General features: G+C 38.0%; 1 protein-coding gene across 1 annotated transcript in view; it reads right to left on the bottom strand.

Moving 5' to 3' along the window:
- Positions 1 to 23,508, bottom strand: part of USH1C (USH1 protein network component harmonin) — a 63,644-nt gene extending 40,136 nt beyond the window's left edge. The window contains 8 exon segments of the mRNA XM_087959610.1: positions 1,368 to 1,457; positions 3,467 to 3,529; positions 3,779 to 3,803; positions 4,114 to 4,222; positions 9,084 to 9,222; positions 10,090 to 10,233; positions 13,496 to 13,563; positions 23,232 to 23,508. Coding sequence (XP_087815736.1) covers positions 1,368 to 1,457; positions 3,467 to 3,529; positions 3,779 to 3,803; positions 4,114 to 4,222; positions 9,084 to 9,222; positions 10,090 to 10,233; positions 13,496 to 13,563; positions 23,232 to 23,267 — 674 coding nt within the window. The 5' untranslated portion in view covers positions 23,268 to 23,508.
- Between the last annotated feature and the right edge of the window lie 1,428 nt (positions 23,509 to 24,936).

Genomic DNA, 24,936 nt, shown 5'->3' with positions numbered 1-24,936 from the left:
TCACCAATTAATGGCAATCATATCAAGAATAGACTAATTACATTCCCCTCTCCCCATTCTTCCTATATACCAAATCTAATCTGGTAGGTTGGGGATTTTTCTGAGAAAGGATAAGAAAGCAAAATATTCGCTTTCTTCATTTTACAATACATTATAATAAAATGAAGAACTTTATTGTGTTGTTTGTGTGATTAAATAAGGACTACAGCACACAAATGTTTTGCTTGTATCTCTATCTATGATTAGGACAAATCAATTCAATTAAGAGAATTGAAGTATTCTAATCCAGGGGTCCCCAACCACCGGGCCGCGGACCGGTACTGGTCCGTGGAACATTTCCTACCAGGCCGCCGGTTTGCTGGGCGCCACCATCTTGTTTGACGAGAAAGTACTTCGGGTGAGCTTTTCCGGTTGGAAAGCGGCATTTGGGTCCTGAAGGAATCCTCGCGCCTTAGTTTCATCGAGGGGGCTTGAGCGAAACTAAGGCGCGAGGATTCTTTCAGCACCCAAGGCAAGGTGAGCCGGCGACCGTCCTGAAGCCGTCCTGAAGCGAAGCCCATCGACAAAGGTACAAAGGAGGAGTTGAAGGTGGTGGGGAGAAGCGGGGGCGGCTGGCTGGCGGTCGCTCGGCTCACCTTGCCTTGTCATGCGTGCTGATGCCGTACCGGGCCGCAAATCATTTTGTGATGCGGTACCGGGCCGTGGCACAAAAAAAGGTTGGGGGCCACTGTTAATCCATATGCAAAGAAAACTACTTTTACAATGAAGTGACTCTTTTAGTTCTTTTCAAGACATATATCAATAATTAATAAAAATGTCCACGAAGATTCACATGCCAAAGAACTAAAATGCCAATCCAGAAGGCAGTAAACTATATTGGTAGTTTACCTCTGCTTTAGGGCTTATTAATTTGTACCAGCATTTTGAACAATAAAAATGCCAAAATCAGTCCTTTTAATACTTAATTATTTATATGTGAAAGCAAAATACATGTTTAACAGGGCTGTGCAGCACTTCATATTCTGATCCAAAAAATATTTTGAAGTACTAGTCCAGGCCTGTCACACTGGCGGCCCGCAGACCAGATATGTCAAGCACAAACCATGCTCACCCCAGCTCTGCAAAAGCAAAAAATGTCACGATACGTCATGATCTGGCCCATGATGCTATCAAATTTGACACCCGTGTACTAGACTATGAACACAGAACTCTTCTGTAACTCTCTGCTTCTTTTCCCAGAGCCACTTTTTGGAATCAAATCCAAAGCTCTGCACAAGTTTAACTGAAATTAAATGAAATTAATGGCTCATTCTTACTCACTACAGTTTCTTGGAGAAACAAGTGACAAGAAAATGCCGTTAACTCACCTGCATCCCATGCCCTTTGTACCTATTAGGCTAATGAAAACTTTCTTTTCTTTATGATGTTTTCCTCCGGATGATGCAAGACCTGCAATGCTGTTTTGGCCATCCTAAGATAAGAGACAACAGGCATTCTGAAACTGCAATTAGTTAAACAGAGAACTAACTTCCATTAGTTAAATGGAGAAGTTATTCTACTGCCTCCCTTTCCCAGTTCAAATGGAATCTAAGTTTCATAAACATCTGCAATCCAGGATGAAACACAAGCTCTAGATCAGGGGTGTCCAACCTTGGCAACTTTAAGCCTGGAGGACTTCAACTCTTTGCTGGCTGGGGAATTCTGGGAGTTGAAGTCCTCCAGGCTTAAAGTTGCCAAGGTTGGACACCCCTGATCTAGATGATCTGTTTACTCATATTGGAAAAGTTAAGCTGAGATTAGGAGAATGGGGCAGTTGCCTAAGAATAAGGCAGTAATAACAACTTCATATCTGTTCACCTCTGCTGGAGAACAGATGTGCATGTTCCAGATAATCTGCTTTGTATTACAAGGGGAAGTTTTTACCCCATCTTCTTGCCTGAACTTATATTCAGCTGCAACCCAGCTGGTATGGGGGCAGATCATTTTCACCTCAACCACCAAAATGCCTTAGGTTGACCTTTTTTTGTCATGATCTCATATGGTGAATATATTCAAATCCTAAAGTACCTCTCTTAATGGAACTGAATTAAGCATTTATAAAAGGGAGAAATCAGCAGATTTGGGAGGGTCTTTTTTTTTTTTTTTTGAAAACCGAAAACAATAGGGGAAAACTTTTCCAAAACAACAACACAACTCTAGGGAAGTCTGAGACTATCCAGAGAGGATGAAATGCTACCTGGGATGGGGTTGGGGTTATGGAAGAAAAAAAAACTATGAATGGAATTTGGAATGGAGTAAATGGCGTAAAGAAAAACTGACTAAGGTCATTCAGCAGAGCATAATTTGCTGAAGCTCCCATAGATTACACATATTACATAGATAACAATATGTTGTGATGTGATGCTTTTCAGACTAGGATCATTATCTCTCATTCAGCGATCAAAGTAATTCTATAGTCTTAGCCTTTCGAAATCTCAAAAGTGGCTACGTTAGGTATTTCTGAAGCATCTTCAGAAATCAAAACCCAAGTTAATACATATTGTCATAGGTATAATTGCTTCCACAAAAATATCATATTTGATATAACCTGTAAAATTGAAACCTGGATACTTTAAGCTGCTTTATTCTGTTCCATCCTGTCACTTTAACCATGTTATCAATCCTGTGGGTAATAGTCAGCTTTGCATGCCCACTGCCAAAGTCAGTTATCAGGTTATATTTGTGGGAAAGATGAATCTTAAGGGTTTCTACTAACTAATCTTCATTTTAGTGTGCATTTTAGCTAATAAAACTAAAATGGAGGTTTCTTTCTCTTTATCGTTACAGTGAGAAAGACTGGTTGGTCAAAAATTACTTTAAAGCCACATCTTCCCATTCAGTCTTTTAGCCATTATATTTAGTAAGCGTTTTCTTCAGCCAGTTCCAAGTTCTCCAATCTGGGCACCCTCCAGATATTTGACCTTTAAGTCATATAGAGGTCCAAATACTTGGATGGCATCTAGATTTGAATGGCTACAACAGACTAGGCGACAAACTAGTCACTTAGCAACAGACATTTTATCAGGCTATCTTTACAGCTTTCATCCCAGTTAGTTATTCTTGTAATACCCTCACGTTTTTTTTAAAAAAACACACATTAGGAGTTGGTTGCAGAATTTTCATTGCCCCTCCTAGTATTTAAATCGTGTAGATTTCAATATGAGGGAAGCACTGTCTATTTCTATGAAGCTGTTAATTGCAAGAACAGAAAGGTAAGCTGTCACTCAGTAAAAATATAGATATATATCTGCCTCATCCCATTAAACAACGCAGCAGTTTCCAGGCATTTTTGATATCAACTTTTATCAGTCCCAATCAGTGAGTCCAGTGGCAAGGAACATGAGTGCAGAGCATCTGTAATGAGGACAGGTGTTTTAAAAAGAATTTTAAGACCACAGGATATAATTTGTGATAGCTGAATGGGCACCTTACCCCAGGGTCAGATACAAACTGATCTACATATTGCCACTTGAGAGGCTCCTCTGGGGAACTAAAAGAAAAGATATGCAGATGACAAGATGTAAGATTGACATGTTATCAAAATAAAATCAATGCCTACTAGGTAACTTATTACTTACCTCTGATATCTGTATTACAGCATGTATAAAGCTATGCAGTTTTTTTTAGTTTTTTGTAGGTGAACTTTTTTTAAACAAACTGAAAAATACAACTGAAAATTACTATAGTATGTACGATCTATACTGTACATTAAATATATGTTTTCAGAAAAAAACATTACCTTTTGAGAGGTATCATCCCGATATCTGCAATAAAATCGTATTTAAAGGTGATTAACAAAATGCTCAGATCTATCTTATCTAATTAACATAAAATTATGGCAAGTATATCACATATCAGTTTGATCTAATGGTTATGGCTAGAAACCAGGAGACTATGAGTTTTAGTCCCACTTTAGCCATGAAAGGTGGCTAGTTGACTCTCCCTCATCCCAATCCATCCCACAGGGTTGTTGTTGTGGTAAAAATAGGAGGAGGAAAGAGTATTAGATATGTTTGAGTTACCTATAAATTAATAAAGGTGGAACAAAAAATCTCAAAGCAAAGGTGTACTTACGTCTCACTTTTATAGATACTATTTTCTTTGTGTGTATAAGATTGATGACTTCTTCATGAGTGCATGAAGAAATAGAGTAACCGTTTATTCGAACGATCTCATCTCCAACCTTAAATAAAGAGGAATCAACCAATCAAAACTCAATAGCACATTTCAGCAGAAGTATACGTTGCAAATCATCCTCAGAAAGAAATTGCTTCTGGTACAGAGGGAAATACTTTCTATTATGAAATGGATAGAATGCGTAAGAAAAAAAATGGCAAGCCACATAAAGTTCCTTAAACATGCGGTAGCTGACTAGGTTAGCTGAGAAATAACTAATTGGCTCTATAAACCTAACCTTCATTCAATTTCTTTATAGTACATGGGTCGGATCCTGGATGTATATGAAAATTTCAGAATATAACATGGCTGCCATAGCAGGGCCCACTCTTCTCAATATATCTGCCATTGTGGTTGTGCCTTATAAGTTATCTAGCTTTTTTATTACTTTTTGTTACCATACAAAATGTAAAGGCAACACATAGGCAAGAGTCAGAGAAGACATTCCTAATCCTTGGAAAAGGTATCAATTAGATACTATTATTGATAACTCAATTGTGATTTTACAAAATTTTAAAAAGTGCTGTTACTGACAGATGTTAGTGGTGAAATGATATCTATCAGGTCATAAACAAATGAACATGACTGAGTGAATAAGGCTAATAAATACATTTATTTACTAACTAACACAAATTGAGTTTACTCATGGACAATTCCATAAGAAGCTACTCATTCTATCTTATCTCTTCCAGCTCCTTTCCCTCCCATCACCATACCATTAGCCAAATATGTTGAGAAGAATACCATGAGTGGTAAACCAAGGGTTGTAAGTGTAAATCAGTGAAAATCACCAACCCCACATTTCTAATAATAGATGGACTGACTACATCAAAATGGCTTCCATAAATGGAAGATACTCTTCTATTACAGAAGGATAACGCTAGAACCCTGCCACAGGTTCAAATATTTAATTATAATATAGATTTCATTTTTTTCTGAAACAGTAATATTTTTCTAGGAAAAAAAAATCAACTTTCTCTAGAAAATGGTGAACAGTACTCTCAACACAGCATTTCCAAGAAAAGTGGACCCTTTTGAATGGAGACAATCTACAACAGGATAACGCAGTAATGGCTAACCTTTTTGGCCCAAAGCATGCATGCGCGCATCCCCAAAATGCAATGTGCGTGCATCTCCTGCACATGTGTCCTGCCCCGCGCATGCACGTGTCTCCCACACATGCCCCTAACGCAAGTGCCCACCCATGCGCCGTGCCTTCCATGCATGGAGGGCAGAGACCTGAAGACCAGGTGACCGGTGGGAGGTGCGTGCACATGCGTGGTGGAGCTGAGCTGGGGTGATGGCTCACACGCCGACAAAGAGGGCTCTGTGTGCCGCTTGTAGCACGTGTGCCATAGGTTCACTATCACAGGCATAACCCATCCCTTTAAGTTAATGAATAACTACATAATAGGCACGGATTGCATGGGAGCATGTATGTTCTAGTAATTTCTTGCTGCTGGGAAAAAGCTTCTGAAGAGTGGACCTTTGTCTTGGCATTCCATGCAGTAAAACGTTGGGATCTCTTCTCCTATACATTAGTTAAAAGATACTTGCGTTGATACACTGTTGGCCATGAATACAATTCATTGTATTAAAACTTTTCAGTATCTTGGGCATCACATGGAACTTCACACGAAAGCTGGGATGCAGCTGACTTAGGAATATGAATTACACAGAGTAATTTTGTAAATTATCCTGATGCTATGTAATGTATTATTGCCCCTGACTCTGCAAATATCATTTCCCCATGCCCACTTTTATCTCAGGAAACAATTATTGGTCCCTTTTTATTTTACTTGTTCCTCTTCCCTCTTATCTGAACCTCTTGTCATCCTTAAGTCTTACTATAGCTATTTTTTCCACCAATGGGGCCTAAAACTAGTAATTTTCAAAGCTCGAAATCTACCTCACACTTTTACATCAGAGCTAGAATACCTATTACTTAGAGTTGCTTATTTATAAAACCCTGACATGCTTGTGCTTGGAAATAAATTGAAACACAAGTAATTGTGCAAATATGAATAATATATAATCCTTTAAAAATTGGGGAAGGTTACAAAGTGCAAAAAGAAAGGAAAGCATCAACAGAAGATTACTATATGTTTTACAAATTCAACATTTGATTTAGTCTTACTTCATAGCTTGGCAAATTCACTACTGTATAATTCACTCATATTCTTTAAATATTCTCTCAGGCATAACTCTGTTACAGTTATGCGACCAATAATTTGGAAGACCTATCTTCTTGTTGATTACTTATTTATTCATGTTATGCAGTTATTTAAGCCCAAAGGGATCTGCTAGAATAAATTGGGTAGCAACTATGTAGGGCATAGAATATTTTAGTTTAGATTCAAAGTATTATTTGTGGACCAGACTGAAATAATGGAATGAACAATTGGCTCCATAAACTTTACAATGATATGATTACTCCATCTACTGGGCAAGATTCTTATTGCTATTAAGCCTCTTCCCCCACCATCCTCATCCCCTCTTCTTTTAAGCACAAATCTCTAATGAGGAAATGTGATGCTATTATTAATTAATTTAACTGTGAGCCGCCCAAATTCACGTCAATTAATTCAGATCAAACTGAATAAATAAATAAATAAGCCCATGGTTACAATGACATAAGGCAAAGCAAAGAGACATTGCACTTGCTAAATGAATACGAGTAGTCCTCGAATTAACAACAGTTAACTTAGTGACCATTCAAAGTTACCAACAGCACTGAAAAAGAGACATATGACCAATTTTGACACTTAGGACTTTTGTAGCCATGACCATGTGATCAAAATTCAGAAGCTTGGCAACTGGTTCATACTGATGACTGTTGCTACGTCCCAAGGTCATGTGATCTTCTGACAAGCAAAGTCAATGGGGAAGCCAGATTCACTCAACAACCGTGTTACTAACTTATCAGCTGCGGAGATTCACTTAACAACTGTGGCAAGAAAGGTCGTAAAATGGGGCAAAACTCACTTAACAAATGTCTCACTTAACAACAGTTGGGCTCAATTGTGGTTGTAAGTTGAGGACTACCTGTATCCTGTGATTCAACAATGTAATCATTTAATAAAGGCAGACAAACTAAGAATAATCTGTCCTTGTTATATTTGGATAATAGTTTTGCTACCTTTTAAAGGTCATCCTTCAGAAGCTAATTTTGAAAAGCTCCCACTCCACACTTTGACAACTTTTTTTCATGACTGTAATCTCTATGGTTTCCTTTTTTAAAGAAAGGACATTGGTGATGGTGGTGCTGATGGTTAAATTGCTATTGCAATCATTACCGTAAAAGAAACAATGAACAAGCTTGAGTTCTCAGGTGTTTTAGAATGAAGGGAATTATAAGGTAGAACATGCCTTCTTTATGTACAAAATTCTATGTCCAAGGAAATACTTTTAGGAAACATTTTATGTCTTGTATTTTCAGCATGTATTAAGCTGTTTGTTTTATCACTAAAGAACTATGGGGCTAAAAAGAAAAGTATTAAACAGAAAATGCTTTGTTTTGACTTTTGAAAACAGTCTCTTTACTAGCTGGACTATAGGAAGCAGAACTGTGGTGGTTTCAAATTTTCCATTTTCTCATTTTGCTGTACTTCTATTATCCATAATAACTTCCAGCTCTTTTTAGCCCACAACATCCTCAAAGATATCTGTATCCAGGAGAATAGCTAGAAGAATTTTGAAAAGGTGAATGACATGAAAAGGCTAAACAATATCCATTCAGGAAAAAAAAAAATGAAGACATCACAGGAAAATAGGTCAGAGCTAGAAATGTTCCTCATTTACAAATATATAGGCGGATAGTTTTTGCGGTATAGAAAACTTTTAATTTCTCATAAGAGGAATCAAAATAGTATGGAAAAAAGGAGAAGAAACTGATATCTTGACTACTCATTACTTTTCTCAGACCACATTTTTTCCAGCTTAGAAAATGTGTGGAGATTTAATGAAATAATGCAGATGGATGAAATTTCAGAAGCATTTGGCATTATCATGAGACAGCAATTTAGAACAATGGGCCTCCTGTCAACTTCTCTTATTTACTTGTTTTCAGAAAGTTTCAGAGATGTCCCTGTGAGATTATTATGAACACAGTTTATGTTAATACTTAAAATCACATATCAACAGAGTCTGTTTGCTGCAGATTTCTAACAGATTTCTAGAAATTTTTGATTATAATACAAGGAAAATTTAATATTTGTTCATATGCTTTCTTTTTAAACATGGATTTTTTTGTTCTTTTGGCCTTTTCTTGAGTTAGTTTATAATATATAATATTCATGGTTTTTTAAACTATTCATAACATAAATGTGTGTAAGTTTATAAGCGGTTGCTTTCATGTTATAAACAACATTTGGGTGTACTTCTCCTTTCCTCTTTGTGTATATAAAGATATAAAGTTGCAAATACAAATGGTAACTTTTGTATCTGCTGGTTTAACTTTATTAACATAATCAAAGGCCCTTTTATAATCATTGAAGTACATATTGACTTCTTTTTGATACTGTTTGGCTTTCTCAATTATTTAGCATAAGCAATATTGTCTCTTGTTCCTTGGCCTTTACTAAACTCAGATTTGAATATCTGACATCTTTTCCACATCTTTTCCACATGGGGCTCTAATCTGTGTTGGATAACCATTAATCTTATTTTGCCACAATGTGAAATCAAAGATATTGCATGGTAGTGCCCAATTTGTTTAGTATGCATTCTTTTTTATTGGTATGTAGAGTGATCTCTTCCAATTTGTTACAATCTTTACAATTTTTTCTTCTGATAAGGATTTTTTCTTTCTAAAATGCATTTTGGTTAGGTACCTGCAAGACTATTAGTTATATATATTTTTTCCTCACCTGAAGTCCAACATTGTCTGCTTGTCCTCCTTTTATTAGCTGTGAAATAAACAGGCCACAAGCAAATTCAGCACCTCCTCGCACACTTATTCCAAGGCCTTCAGGATGCAGACGATCTAATCTCACTTCTTTCAGTTTCCTGTGAAAGTTGTAATAACAGTTTGGCAACTCAAATAATTAACAGTGGCAACATAAAAGTTCCTAAAAATCAAACACATCTATTTTTTCTTTGTAATTGTAGGTTTTAGGCTTTTAAAGAGTATGAGATATATGACTCAAATTTCATTATTCAGGCTTTCAATTTATTTTATTTTATTATTTTTGGGAGCTCCTATGCTAGTCCAATCTCATTAATTTGTGGCAAGGATACAGAAAGTTATCAACAACTGTTTCAGCTCTTGTGCTGCTACAGAAAATTTTTACTTAGCAAACATATATATTGCAAAATACTTTCTTCTTCGTGTTGATTCATATTTGGCTATTGATTTCATTATTGGATGATATTTAAAAACACACACACATTTCCCAATGTGGTCTAGTCATTACTCTTCACCAGATCTCTAAAGACAAAACACATTCATTTAACTGGGTTTTCTATAGGAGCAGGAATAGATTTGAAGGAGGGAAACTCCTTGTTGAGCTGTTAATGAGTTTTTCAAAATAGGAGCTTAGTGATAAGGATTTCAGCCTGAGTTTGGATTTTGGTAGAGTTTAATCTGATGATATTTTGCAATCTTTTGTGAAGTAAATGGTTAGCAGGGGGAAGAGGCAGCTAAAATCTGTCATCCTATTTTATGATCAGGAAAAGAGAAGAAGGAAAGGTCCTCTTAGTGGTTCTATACTTTATAACAAAAAAAATTGTTATTTGAAAAGCATGCTTTGATGGTGAATGAAGTTATACAGAACACTGTTCAGAATGACCATATACAGTGTGCTCTGAGTTTTTATGTAAGAATTAGCTTTTATATGCTTTTTTCCAATAGCCAAAGATATTGTTCAACCTTACCTTGTTCGTTTAGGTGTCAACTGATCATATTCCACTTGGTGTTTTAATGGGATAAGAGGGCAAATGGCCTCAAACAATGGTAGTCGACTTGGTTCATTGATTACATACTTCAGATCACCAACCAGCACTGGAAGATTCATTGATCTACAGAATTTGGGAAACTTGTGTTAGTCTGTCTTAATAAAGAGCTCCCCCATGCACTTATAACACATGACAAAATGTCAAAGTAGGTGATTACTACTTTTAATAACATTTGTTACTTGGAAAAAGGGCTACCATACTTCTTCTGATTTTTGGATCTATAGAATGAAATCATGAAAAGGTATAAAATAAATCTACTGATAATGTATTTAGCACAGAATGTGGTATTGGCTAATAACCTAATATATACCTTTTCTATTTTATTAAAAAAAATAGGAAAGCCTTAAGTGATCAAGTTACTGATGAGCTGCAGAATCTACCATCTATCAGTTCATCTTATAACAACTATGGTATGCGGAATATCAAGTTTTAAATTATAAGTAGAGTGAATGGTAAGAATTAACAAATGAAACAAACAAACAAAAATAGATATGTTATATGAAATGAAATAGATCTGATTGAATTGGTCAGTGGAAACATGGATGATTTACAAAACTAGCATGGTATAGAGAAGTACTACGAACGGCATTGCTGTAAAATTTAACTACTGTGTATTTCTGTTTCCATATCTCATGTCTTTTTTGTTTAGCAGTTAGCACTTTTTACTTTTCTGCACCTTGCACAACTGCTTACTCAAAGAGAAATGTATTTATTTATTGTATGGTACACTCAAAGAGGACTAGCAGAATAGCTATATGTATAATATTGTGTGTGTGTGTGTGTGTGTGTGTATATATATATATATATATATATATATATATATATATATATATATATATATATAATGTTTTCGTAGATTTTCACGGGTACAGGTATGTAGACCTACATACATACATACATACATACATACATACATACATACATACATATATATATATATATATATATATATATATATATATATATATATAGTATATATATGGTATATAGGTTTCTTCGGGTATTTTCCCATGTCTTAATATTTGTGCTTTTATTATGGCGACATTTCAGCAGAATCTCATCTGCCATCCTCAGGCTTGTTTATTGAGTTCTTTTTAATCTTGTATGTCAGGCTTGGCAGCCATTTTTTGTTATGATATATATACACACACACACACACACACACACACACACACACACACACAGAGTATATATAGGGTATGTGTGTATCTGTGTATATATGACTAGTGAAAACTAAGTAAAATGGAAAGTAATGTAAGAAAAAGGGGGGGGGGGGGGGGGGGGGGGGAGGGGTGGGGGGGGGGGGGAGGGGGGGGGGGGGGGGGGGGGGGGGGGGGTGGGGTGGGGGGGGGGGGGGGGGGGGGGGGGGGGGGGGGGGGGGGGGGGGGGGGGGGGGGGGGGGGGGGGGGGGGGGGGGGGGGGGGGGGGGGGGGTTTTTTTTTGTTTTTTTGGGGGTTTTGTTTTTTTTTTTTTTTTTGGTGTGGGGGGTGGGTTTTTGTTTTTTTTTTTTTTTTTTTTTTTTTTTTTTTTGGGGTTGGTTTTTTTTGGTTTTTTTTGGTTTATTGAATAGATTTTCTTTTTTTTTTTTTTTTTTTTATTTTTTGGTTTTATTTTTTGGGTCGTTTATTTTTTTTTTTTATTTTGGTAAATAAGAAAGAAAGTAATGTGTAATTTAAATTTCATTTATTTCAATGCAAAATAAATGCAAGCAACTTTCTTTGGATCCAATCACTTATGTAATTATATGGTTAAACTAGAAAGATATTTACCAAATTTTCTGGAAGGGATATTCTGATCATGACAGCTGGAAATCCTTAAAGGCATAGTCTTAACCAGGTTTGGAAAGGTTAAATTTATTCTGTACTGCCTATTCATCTATGTAAAATGTATGTACAATGCATGATGGTACAATTATATTATATTATATATTTTTGAGGATTAGAGTCCATCATGGGGTAGGAATCTAAGTTTCATTTGCCTTGGTATTATGTCTTTAAGTATCCCTTATGTAAAGCATACATTAAGACAGAATCCAATATAGATCCAATCCTGATCCACATAATAAAATAAAAAGTATTAGCTTTAAAAGCCTTGGCAAAGAGACGCCCTTTGGGAAGAACCAAATAGGATAAGGATAGAAGCAAAAATCAATGGGGACTAACATTGTCAAAGGAGTTAAAAATACTGAAATTTCTCTGTAGGAAGCAAAGTACAGCTTCTTGCAGAAAGAGTGAATTCTCTCCCACCTTTTGTGATAGTATATATTTATTTAATTATCAATAATATTTCCCAGTATAGGGTGGATAAGGATTGAGCTACGAAAAGATGTTTGTACCTTCCTCCCACATTTTAAACAATTAACTCATCAGAATTCTCTCTTCTCTAAACAGCTGCAGACCAGCCTTTATGAATGGAGAAACAATTAAGCAGTCTCAGGGGAAATCAAAATGAATTAGTAGCCAAAACCATGCCAAACTATATCTTTGGAGAAAAATCACAAAGAAAACAGCCAAATATCATTCTGCTGAGATTGTACAAAATAAACTGTAAACTTCACTCACCTTTGAATTCTGAGAAATATTTCCACTTATTCTATGCAAAACAAAATGAGCTCACATCTATTTCAATTATTAATGAGTAGAAAATGAAACTATAATTGTATCTTATTTGTGTTGAGAAAACAAAGAAACAGAGCAAAAATGGAATACGTATTTTCTTGCTGAAGTAGATCTGCGGCACTATTATTTAAGTTATATGACACTTTAAGGATAAAATTATTGTTTGCATATGTATGTATATGTATACATTTAAACATCATCAGCATAATCATTTTATATTTTTCATTTAATGCCTTTGATGTCAATGCTCACACTATTTGAAATCCTTCTCATACTGCTGCATTTCCATGTCCATATATATCTGCTACTTCAAAACACCATTCCATAGATCCAATTAAATTAGTTCTGAGCACATGAGCTCATATTATAATGTCTTTGAATGTTTTTACAGACCCACAATTTTTATCGAAATATACTGGTGACTTCATTGTAAATGCATAAATTCAATACATTTAGATCTACTAAAAACTATATACAATAGTTTAACAAATAAGTTAACAAATGGATTATATTTTTCCCAAATTATCATTTTCCTTTTAGTTAATAAAGCAATTGTTCAAGGAGGTGTTTGATGTTCTTATTAAATACTTTTAAGATTTTACTAGCTTACTATGAGTTAAAATAGAGGGATTTCCCCCCTCTTATCTCCAGCCATGTGCAAAGACACCACAAAAATAAAAGCAGTAACTATAACACAAAAGACTTACTGGTGGTACATCCGCAGCACATCATACAGATAATCTTTCTCTGCTTCATTATCAATTAAGAGGTCAACCTGAAAAATGAAAAATTCCATTATAATTCTGTTCATAAATAGGAAATGCTGAAGATTTTCCCTCTGCCATTAATCCCGAAGCCATTACAGTATCTGATTCCCTTACCTGATATTGACTAAATATCTGCATAAATATTTTCAAAAACCGTTTAGGCCATTCACTAACGTAGCCCATGATAGCAAATGCCACTATGAAGGACTGGGCCGAAACCAGCTATTCACCGGCTTCTCTGAATGCAACCATCTTCCTGAAGATGTGCAATCAAGTAAATTATTCCACCCCGCTTTGATATTGTGTCTGAGCTTGCTGTTAAATAGTTATCCTTTCTTCACTCTCTGAAACAGCAGGTTCAATTCACCTCATGTCAGGTTGCAAGAATTCCACTCTACTAACTGTTTCTAAAATAAATAAATAAAAACCTGACAGAATGGCTTGCTTCTCTGGGTATTTTTCTGAAACCGGGAATTTCCACGGTCTACTCATTTCTGTTAAAAGTGAATTATTTGTGAATTTTGCTTAGAGTTAAGTGGTTATAATATAATTTAAAGCCACTTAAGAGAAGAAGATACTAAATTGCTTTATGTTAAAATCACAGCATGAGTATGGTGGTTTGACATTGAAATGAGACACAGGGAACTGTCTCTGAGAAAAATGCCAACCCTGAGAGAACTCAGGTAGCAGTATTTATTGAGAAAAACACAAGCAAAATATACAGTATGCATATTCAGAAAACAATGACCTCAACAGAAGATTACTTCACCAGCATGAGAACACACAATCTTGGAAAGTCCCAGATGTTACCTTGCTAGGGTGAGATCATTCAGCCACGGAAAGTCTCATGGGAAAGTTTGGAAAGTCCCATGAGAAAGCACAACTGTGTATCTTGTACCTTGAACTTTCACCCATTTTCCTATTCCTTCTAAACTGGCAGAATCAGAACAGAATGAGGCACTCTGAGCAAAGATACTCCTACCCCCACCAAGAATGCCCACATCTCCTAGACTTACTGCTAGTTATACAAAGGCCTTACAGAAAATGATAAAATGATCAATAGGTTATATTACCACATTCCCTCCTTTTTTATTTATTCAAAGATAGGGGTGTTTTAGTGGCATAGTACACAGTTCCCTCATGACCTGATCCCTCATGCCGGAAGACTGAGGTACACATTTGTAATAGATTAGGAATACATTGAATAAAACAACATAATAAGATACATATAGCAATAATAATAACAACCCCTTGCAATAAGGAGCGAAACCATGATCCATCAGGAAGCCAGGACCACAGACTGTCCCAGAATGATGCATTAAACCCATCGGCTCCAGATTGATGCTGAGCAATACGATATTCCATGTCCTGAACAGTTTTTGTAATGTTTGGCTCATAATTATGTATAAAAACACAACAATGTGAATGAATTAAAGCACAAACTCCTCCTTGAGCAGCTAACATAATATCTAAAGCATATCGATTTTGCAAAGTGACTGTACAATTTCAGACATTTCTACATTAATCATCTTAATATTCTTTATAGTATCATTAAACATAGCAACAGTAAAATTATTTAAAATATGAATATCTCTATAGTTCATAGCAATTCCCAAAGGTGGGATAAGACCTCGAGAAATTTGTGTCCATAGATTACCTCCCATGGTTAGACCCGAATCCAATTCCCGACGATTTCGGATCCGAACCTCAGGAGGTAATGTATCTAACTTATAGATAACCGGAATGACAAACCCCAAAGTACATGTCCCTGACCAATTTGCAGGGATTTGTCGATATGCCCACAGTCCACATAAAAACCAAAACCCTTCCAGCTGTACATAACCTTTTTGACTTGCCGCTTGCATCAGCTGTTTCATGTCTAGATATTGATACTGGCCAAATGCGTCAGACTCATTTTTCCCATTTACCCAAGTTATGTTGTTCTCTGAACCATTTGTCCATTTAATAGTGTAATTGCAGACACTATGATTCCCCAAGAATTGTGAGTTTGTAATGTTTTGGAAACATAAATGTGCTGGAGACTGCAATGCAGTCTTCACCTTGACTGTGAAGTTCATGGCATATGAAATGTTATGCTTTCCGGTCTGCAAAGTAGACCCGATTAAATGGAACGCCATGTAGAGTCAGTCCTTCTCCCACTCTCCCAGGAAGGTGCATACACAACCAACAATTGGTGATGTTCAAGTTTTTGGCAGTTGTGCGCAAATCTTTAATGTAATTATTATCTGTCCACAAATCATCGCCCAAATCTCCAGCACGCTGAACATGCTGTCGCTGCTCTCTCCGCACCCGAGCAGCCCAGGACAGATTAGGCAGAATCAACAGGATCAGGAACCACAGATGCGCCATCCTGCTCCTCCGAAACTTCCTTCACAGGTGCCTGCGAATGATCAGGTCGAACACACCGACCAGGAACCCAACGAATTTGACCAAGATGTTCAACTGCTGCATAACCACGTCCCCACGTTATCAGCTCAGCAGGAACCCATGCCGGATCCGGAAGGAACCGCACCAACACCCGAGGTCTCACCGCATCTGTAGAAGAAGAAGAAAAATGCCTGCTGGCCGCGCTCAGGGGTTACCAGACAAATTTAAAAATTTAAAGTATATAAAGCTAGATTTAATTGATCTTGAATCGCCGGAAGCCCCAGGAGCTTCCCTCCTTTCTATTCAATTCAGTCAACATGGTCTTGAGTAAGTATCCACAGTCACATGTATATACTTCCAGGGCGCAAATGATGGATATTGAGTAACATCCATTTGCCAAATCATTGAAGGTTTCAACCCTCTGGGGTTAACTCCCATAGGGATATTCGTGCCCTGCTTTGAACAAGTTGGACATTGTTGAATTATGGCAGCAGCTTCTGCAGTAGTAAGTTTAAATTGCTGTGCCAATGCTTTAGCGTTTTGATGAAAATAACTATGACTATCCCATGGCTGGACAGTGAGAACTGAAGTTACAGCACTGTCAGCTTTGGCATTACCTTGTGATAAAATTCCAGGCAAATTACTATGACTACGAATATGAGCAACAAAACACACATTCACACGCTGCTCCAAACATCCTTGTAACAACAAAAGCAATCTTAAAATATCAGGTGATATTCCAGGAGACAAATAAGAACCTGCTACAAAGGGTAACAAATTATACACATACAATGAATCCACTATTAAATTAAAATCCTGATTGTGAAAATTTTGAAAAGCCAAAACTACAGCAGCAAGTTCTGCCTGCTGGGCAGACTTCTGCTCTGAAGTCACTTTTGTATGCCAAATTCCAGATTTATCTTTCCAAACACAAGCACCAAAAACTTTCCCTCCATCAGTAAAAACTGTAGGAGCATCTGATATGCCCAATGGTATCCTTTCTTACATTTTGGGCACACTGATTTAGGACGAACACCCTGTCCCATTGATCTCTTATTCTGCTGACTTTGACCTCCTCCAGGAGCCCGACATTGTGCTTTAAAATGTCCAAGCTTCCCACAATTGAAACAATTCCCCTTTTGAGCATGTCCTGTTTGTAAAGCCAGAGCTAAAGTTTCCATGTTAAAAGACTGACTCCCTACCTTTCTACATGCATTAATCAAATCTGCGATTTCTCGCTCCCCACTTGCTACCAGTGGATTTAAAATCTTTTTGCAATCTGTGTTAGCTTGTTCTACTGCTAACTTAAAAAGCAACTCTTTCTGGGCGAATTGATTATCAATTTGTCTTTCAATAGCCAATTTCAGTCTGCTAATGAAATTTTCATAGGGTTCATTGTTCCCTTGTTTGATGTTAGTAAAGGTCTTCTCACCACCTTCGCCGTCAGGGAGAGACCCTATGGCTTGAAAAATTATTTGTGGGAGAAGAATGAACCCTTCCTCAGGCATACCATCTCTCTGTTGTTCCACTGTTGTAAAATTACCAGCTCCATAAAGCTGATCTGGGGTAACATTTGCTGTTCCCCTCTGGACTGCCAGCTGTCTCCATTTCTGATCTAACACCAAATATTGAGCTGGAGTTAAAATCATATTCAACAGAGCTTTCCAGTCAGCCGGAATCATTTTATTTCCATAACCAACTGCTTCTAACAATGCCTGAGTATATGGCGTTCTAACACCATATTCTTTTGCTGCTTGCTTAACTTCCCTCAAAATTCTGAGCTGTAAAGGCTTCCACTCCCGCTGCGGATTTAATGCAGCATCCATGACAATTTCTACTGGATTAAGTTGAACTTCTACTCCAAACTCCACCAAATCATCTCCTGATAATTCCCCTCTATTCTTTGCTTCTTGAATAGCTGCAGTAACTGCATCCACCTGAACCCTTAAAGGTAAACTCTTATCCTCTGACAAAGTATTTCTAGCGCCAGACAGTTCCCCAGATTTATCTGGAGGTGCCGTCGGCGGCAACAAACGTACCGCATGGTAAAGCGGCAAACCTTCTTCGGGGGTGATAGGAGCGGTTGTTCATAAGTAGCTAATGCATCCATAATCACTCTCCAGGTTAACAAAATTGAAGAAGGGCACGAGGTTCCTCGTGCAAAAATTTCCCTATCTTTTTCCAGGACTCTACTTTAATACTACCTCCCTCCGGATATGACTTAATATTTTTCCAAACATACTGTAGTAAGTCCTCAATTTCTTTCTTTCCTACAGCACAACCCCTACTGCCAATTCCAAACCCAAAACTATTCCCAATGATCCCTCTCAATTCCCTGATGTGCTCTTTCTGAGCCTTCGAGAGATCTCCCCCATACTCACGAAAAGAATCTATCTTCGTCCAGCGAAGAAGATGAGGGCCCAGTCGACGTCCGCGACGATGAGTATAGGATGCGGAAACGTATAGCTTTCCAAGCTATCACGTCGGGGTCACCATTTATGGTGGTTTGACATTGAAATGAGACACAGGGAACTGTCTCTGAGAAAATGCCAACCCTGAGAGAACTCAGGTAGCAGTATTTATTGAGAAAAACACAAGCAAAATATACAGTATGCATATTCAGAAAACAATGACCTCAACAGAAGATTACTTCACCAGCATGAGAACACACAATCTTGGAAAGTCCCAGATGTTACCTTGCTAGGGTGAGATCATTCAGCCACGGAAAGTCTCATGGGAAAGTTTGGAAAGTCCCATGAGAAAGCACAACTGTGTATCTTGTACCTTGAACTTTCACCCATTTTCCTATTCCTTCTAAACTGGCAGAATCAGAACAGAATGAGGCACTCTGAGCAAAGATACTCCTACCCCCACCAAGAATGCCCACATCTCCTAGACTTACTGCTAGTTATACAAAGGCCTTACAGAAAATGATAAAATGATCAATAGGTTATATTACCACAATGAGTCAGTAATGGAAGCTGTTACAGTATCACTCCATTGTGTTTTGTGTCCCGGAATGTGGTCAGTTGTTTTTCAGTACAGCCTCATCTTTATTTTTTCTTTATGTATACTGAGAGCATATGCACCAAAGACAAATTCCTTGTGGGTCCAATCACACTTGGCCAATAAAGAAGTCTATTCTATTCTATTACAACCATTCATTAAGTGACTCTTCAAAGTTATGGCCCCGAAAAAATGATGTACAACCAGTTTTCACACTTATGACTGCTGCAGCATCCCCATGGTCACGTAATCAAAATTCGGGTACTTGGCCACTGTCATGTATTTATGACAGCTGTCCCGCCTTAGGATCACTTGATCACAATTTGTCACTTTCCCAGCTGGCTTCTGAAAAGCAAAGTCAATGGGGAAAGCCAGATGTGCTTAATGACCTCATTATTCACTTAAAACTGCAGTAATTCACTTAACAACTATGGCAAAAAGGTTGTCAAATGGGGTATAAAATTCACTCAGCAACGGTCTTGCTTAGCAATTAGAATTTGGGGTGCAATTATGGTCATAAGTCAAAGACTACCAGTATTTGACCTCATCTTTTGATTCGAGGCCTGTTTCCATCAGTCTTTTGTTGTTATTACCCTTGTTTTGATTATGGTGTTCTTCAGACTGTGTGAGAACTTTCACATCCAGATTAACATAGCTTGAATGGGCAGTCTAACAGTCTTTGGTGTAATACACCTTAATTAATATTCATACCTGTTCAGGTCACATGAAGACCCCAAGGTATGTGGTTATATCCATAAGTACTTACAATAGCAGCACTCTAAAAAAGCAAATGGATTGCATACAAAAGTATTGTAAGAAATGTCAACCTAAAGAAAAGGTTGTAATGCATACTTACTCTCTACTGATATTTTTTTATTATTTGTCTTGATAGGATGCCAAGAACAAACAAATAATTAAGACTCACTTGTCAGTGTTTCATACAGTATGATGAAGGCAACACATTCCTATATATTAATAAAATATTTACAAGAATCTTAACATATTCAATGTCTTCAGAATATGCAATAGTAAATAGAACATAAATTTACAAAAGACATTAGCATTCCCTATTGCATCATTTTACCTTCCTAAGAGATTAAAGTACATAAAATAAAAACATAAATAATGATGATGAATTCCACATTTGGAATCTAAAGTTGTTCCTTTAGAATCATATAAGTCAATAAAGTTTGTTTAAAAAAGGAATCATATCACCTTTTCCATCTATGGACTTAGACACTACATTGGCACAAAATAATTACAAATAATTGCTTCAAATAAATTTGTCTAAATTTCAATCTGAAATGTAATAACAATATTTAGCCTGAATAATACTAGACTTTTAATTTTTATATTGAATTCTTTGCTTTAAATAAAAACTTTCCTTAGAAAGTCAGTTACTGAAATACTGAAAGTATTAATTTTTTAAATTTAATCCTGACAAGTGTTCTAGGTACCTGAATACTAATGCTAATGAACAGATATAGACTGTGTTCATACAAGAAGTTTAAATAAGCAAATTACATTTCAGTGATGTATGAGTATTATCAGCACAAAAGGTCACAAGTACAAAGTACATGATCATAAATATATTTACGCACATGGTTGAAATGTATCTGTTGCTCCACAGCTAAATGTTAATAGCTCTGAGATACAGACATAATAGTAATTAACTGGTATCTTTGGTAAAGAGCTGCACAAAGCATCTTACCATTTTCTACTTCAAGGAACTCTGAAAATTTGGCCTAATACTATACTGGATATATAGTGTAGTAGCATACCATAGTGTAGTGTAATACAGTACAAAACAGTGTAGTAATACTAAACTGGATGGGGGGCATGATGGCTCAGTGGTTAAGATATTGAATTGAGATGCTCAGCAATTAAGATGCAGGATCGAGATCCAAGTGCCATGCAACAGGGTGAGCTGCCATCCTCGCCCCAGCTCCTGCCAACTTAGCAGTTCAAAAGCATGCAAATGCGACTAGATAAATAGGTACCACTACAGTGGGAAGATAACTATCTATCATCATTCTGGCTACATGACTGTGGAAATATCTTTGGACAGGGTTGGCTCAATGGCCTTGAAACAGAGATGAACACCATCCTCTATAGTCAGCAATGACTAGCAGAGTAAAATCCACAGGGATTTCTTTACCTTTTTTTTTTTGCTATATTGGATAATTTAATTCTTAGGTATAAAAGACAAATGATGGAGAAATGTTTTGTTGTATACGAGGAGCAATCCTAAATACTTTTTACTGTAACCAAGTTCGCTGAAAGATTTATTTTGATTTTCCTCTCTAGATATATTTTATGCATAGGAAAAGGAGGAAATCCATGAAAAGTAATTAAGCCATACAACTTGTATTTTAAAATAAACAAGAATGACTTAAAATCATAGCATGGATATCTCCTGAACGTTTTCTAGATGAAAGAAGTACTGAATATGGCTTGGAGCAGTGTTTTTCCAACTTAGGAATTTTATGATACATGGACATCTTAAAGTTGCCAACTTTGGGAAAACTCTGGCTTAGTGGTTGTATGTGTTCTGTCTGAAAAATAAAGGGGGCCAAAAATTACAGTCCCCCATTTTTTTCCTCCCCAGTGTTGGAATTTGGTAGCTTAAAGCAGTGGTCCCCAACCTTTTTTATGCCGCGACCCGGTCCCGGCATCAGCTGGGCGCCGCGGCTCGGTGCAGCATCAGCTGGGCACCGCCATCTTGTTTTGATGAAAAAGTGCTTCCAGTGAGCTCACCAGAAGCACTTTTTCATCAAAATAAGATGGCGGCGCAGCGCTTCAGTGAGCTTTTCCGGGTAGAAATGGCTTTCTACCCAGAAAAGCTCACGAGGCATGGCGCCGCCATCTTGTTTTGATGAAAAAGTGCTTCCGGTGAGCTTTCTACCCGGAAAAGCTCACCGGAAGCACTTTTTCATCAAAACAAGATGGCAGCGCCCAGCAAACCAACGGCCGGTAGGATTTGTTCCACGGACCGGTACCAGTCCGTGGACCGGTGGTTGGGGACCCCTGGCTTAAAGGACAAAACAAAAGATCTGCTAATGCCATACAAACTCTTTTTGGCATCCATTTCACTATGCAACATTCATGAGCCTCCCCAATGGACTTTAGCCCTACTTACTTAGGGAGAGTTTGGCCCCTAGCATACCACACAGAGCATGGTGTGATCCTTCAGCCAATGCAACTTCCATACCCCTATTCTAGACTGCAACCACAATCTTTTTAAGAGGAAAAAGAAATGTAAAGTTAGCACTTTTACAGTGGAGCTGTTTTGAATAATATTCATGATTTGTACACTGCAAAAGAAGGACAGCTGCATCTGAAACTAGAAAAATTCCTTTTTGGGGGGGCTCTTAGAAGTAGCAAACATACATTACGAGTGAACAAAACTGGAAATTTCAATTAGTCATCCCTTCTGCCTTCCACCATTCTCCCACTAAAGAAATCACATACTATATTTGAAAAAGACCAATGAATAAACAGAATTTTGTCTTTCACCCACACGGGCTTTTAAAAAAATGTATTCAAAGAATGTTTATGAAAAGGTGAGACACGTCTTATGGCACGTTGCGTTAACTTGCCATGATTGTCACTCCTTTTCTTATTCTTCTACGAGAATACAAAATAAAATGTATAATGCAAATAGGCTTTGCGAGTCTTTTGCGCGCCGGCAAAGACGTGCTACAAGGAGAAGGAAAGGCAAAAAGAAAGAAAAGAAAAGAAAAAGAAAAGAAAAGAAAAGAAAGAAAAGGTGTTTGAAGTCTGTTCCTTTTGAGCGAAGGTAAGAGGCACGCTTTTTAAAATAAGGATGCCCCCCCCGTAAACTCATTTCCTCAACTTGACACTGCCTGAACTAGTTCCCCTCCCTACTTCGAGAGGTGTATTCAAAGGGGATCCCCAGGTTGGGCTGCACGCGTGGATTTCGCAAAGCAACCCGCGGCACGAGCAAAGGGTTTCTCCTCTCTCCTCCCTTCTGTCGAAACAACTGAACCCCAATTCCCCAAACTGGAGAGTCACCCCCCCGTTCTGCTGAAATAAAGTTTCCATCTCCCCCCTTCTCCTCAGACCTCTCGGCCAAGCCCGAGTTAATCGATACCAAGAGTCCAGAGTCCCAGCAAAATGTCTCTTTCTCTTTGCTCCGTCAGCCGCCGCCGCCGCCGCTGCCGCTCCCACCCCGCGCATGGCCAAACCATGGAAAAACCGGACACGTCCCGCAGCGCCCCGGGGATCGTTTGGCGTGGCGCTCCGAGCGCTTCCCGCTCACCTTGTGCCTGAATTCCCGGGCCAGCTTCCTTTCCATGACAAAGGGAGAGCGACCTTCCCGAGGCGCTTTGCTTCGCCTAACCTGTCTCTTGGAGCGCCCACTGCGGATGCGGTTTCCTCCGGGTCCTGGAGGAGAGATCAAGGAGCAAAACTCTGGACTACCGCTAGAGAGCGCGGCATAGCACCGTGAGAAAGGCGGGCGGACGTCAAGGAAGGTCAAGAGGGAAAGGAGGCGTTTCCCTCGTTCACCTCCTCATTTGTCCTGATTTCCTTTTTCTTCCAAGCGCTCTAACTTCGCTTTAGTTCCCGTGGCTAGAGATCAACAGACGGCAGCGTCTTGTTGAGCCCTTCTCCGTTTTCTCTGTTCGTGTTGGTACACATGGTAACGGGTCTTTTTTTCCAAGGCTGAATTGGGTTGAAAAACGGTGACTTGAAGGAAATGTTTCCTTTTTAAAGGAAAAAGCCAGGCAATAAAATTTCAACTTTTAAGGTGCACAGCGGAAGTGGATGACTCATATCTGAAAGTAATTTCATTTAAATGGTGGCAGTAGAACATGTGAAAGTGCAGGGTTTCTGAAAAGTTTTGCATGAATTGGGGAGAGATGTGGTTGCAGGATTTGGGTTTGGCTAGTCTCGAGAAAAGAAGAATTAGGGGAGACATGATAGCAGTATTTGATGGGCTGCCACAAAGATCAAATTATTTTCCAAAGCACCAGAGGGCAGGACAAGAAACAATGCATGGGAATTAATCAAGGAAAGAAGCAACCTGAAATCAAGGAGAAACTTCTTAACAATGAGGACAGTTAACCTGTGGAACAGCTTGTCTTTGGAAATTGGGGCGTTTCATCACTGGAGGTTTTTAAGAAGAGACTGGACAGCCACTTGTCTGAAATGGTCTAGGGTCAGGGGCTGGACTAGACTCCAAGGTCCCCTTCCAGATTCTATTCTATTCTATTCTATTCTATTCTATTCTATTCTATTCTATTCTATTCTATTCTATTCTATTCTATTCTATTCTATTCTGTCCTATCCTGTCCTATCCTGTCCTATCCTATCCTATCCTATCCTACTCTACTCTACTCTACTCTATTAAGAAATCTTAGAAATGCCAAACCATTTCTTATTGTCAAGAAAACTACAGGCCTATCCCCATGATATTACTAGAAATCTGGCTTGAAGGAAGAGTTAGAGTCTTATGAAAGAGCCTTGGTTGCACAGTAGTTAAAATGCAATGTTGCAAGCTAATTCTGCCGACTGCCAGAAGTTCAATCCTGACCCGCTCAAGGTTTCCTCAGCCTTCCATCCTTCCGATGTGGGTAAAATGAGGACCAACATTGTTGGGGGCAACTTGCTGACTCTGTAGAGAGGGGCTGTAAAACACTGGGAAGCAGTATATAAGTTTAAGTGCTATTGCTATTGCTTATGAAAATTATTTTGAGATGCTAAACTGCCTTGTAGTTAGACATACTATGATACCTCAGTAATATAGGTGGTTTACTCATCTACATCATGGCTCATTATGTCACCCAGACCCAGCTGTAGCATTATCATTATCCCTCCTTTTAGGCTTCTGAATAAATCTGAATAATACAAATAATAATACAAAAGCTGAAATAGTAGCAATCGTGGATCAATTTAGCCACAATTTAGCCACACACACATCAGACCCATTGGGCAAAAAATGGCCATCTGAAATTTATCGGGAG

This window comes from Notechis scutatus, chromosome 1 (assembly GCF_049901735.1).
Source record: "Notechis scutatus isolate UNSWTSFEM ecotype Mainland chromosome 1, rNotScu1.2, whole genome shotgun sequence".
Taxonomy (NCBI): Eukaryota; Metazoa; Chordata; class Lepidosauria; order Squamata; family Elapidae; genus Notechis; species Notechis scutatus.
Note: the sequence above shows the minus strand (reverse complement) of the source record. Positions and strands in the feature narration are given on the sequence as shown.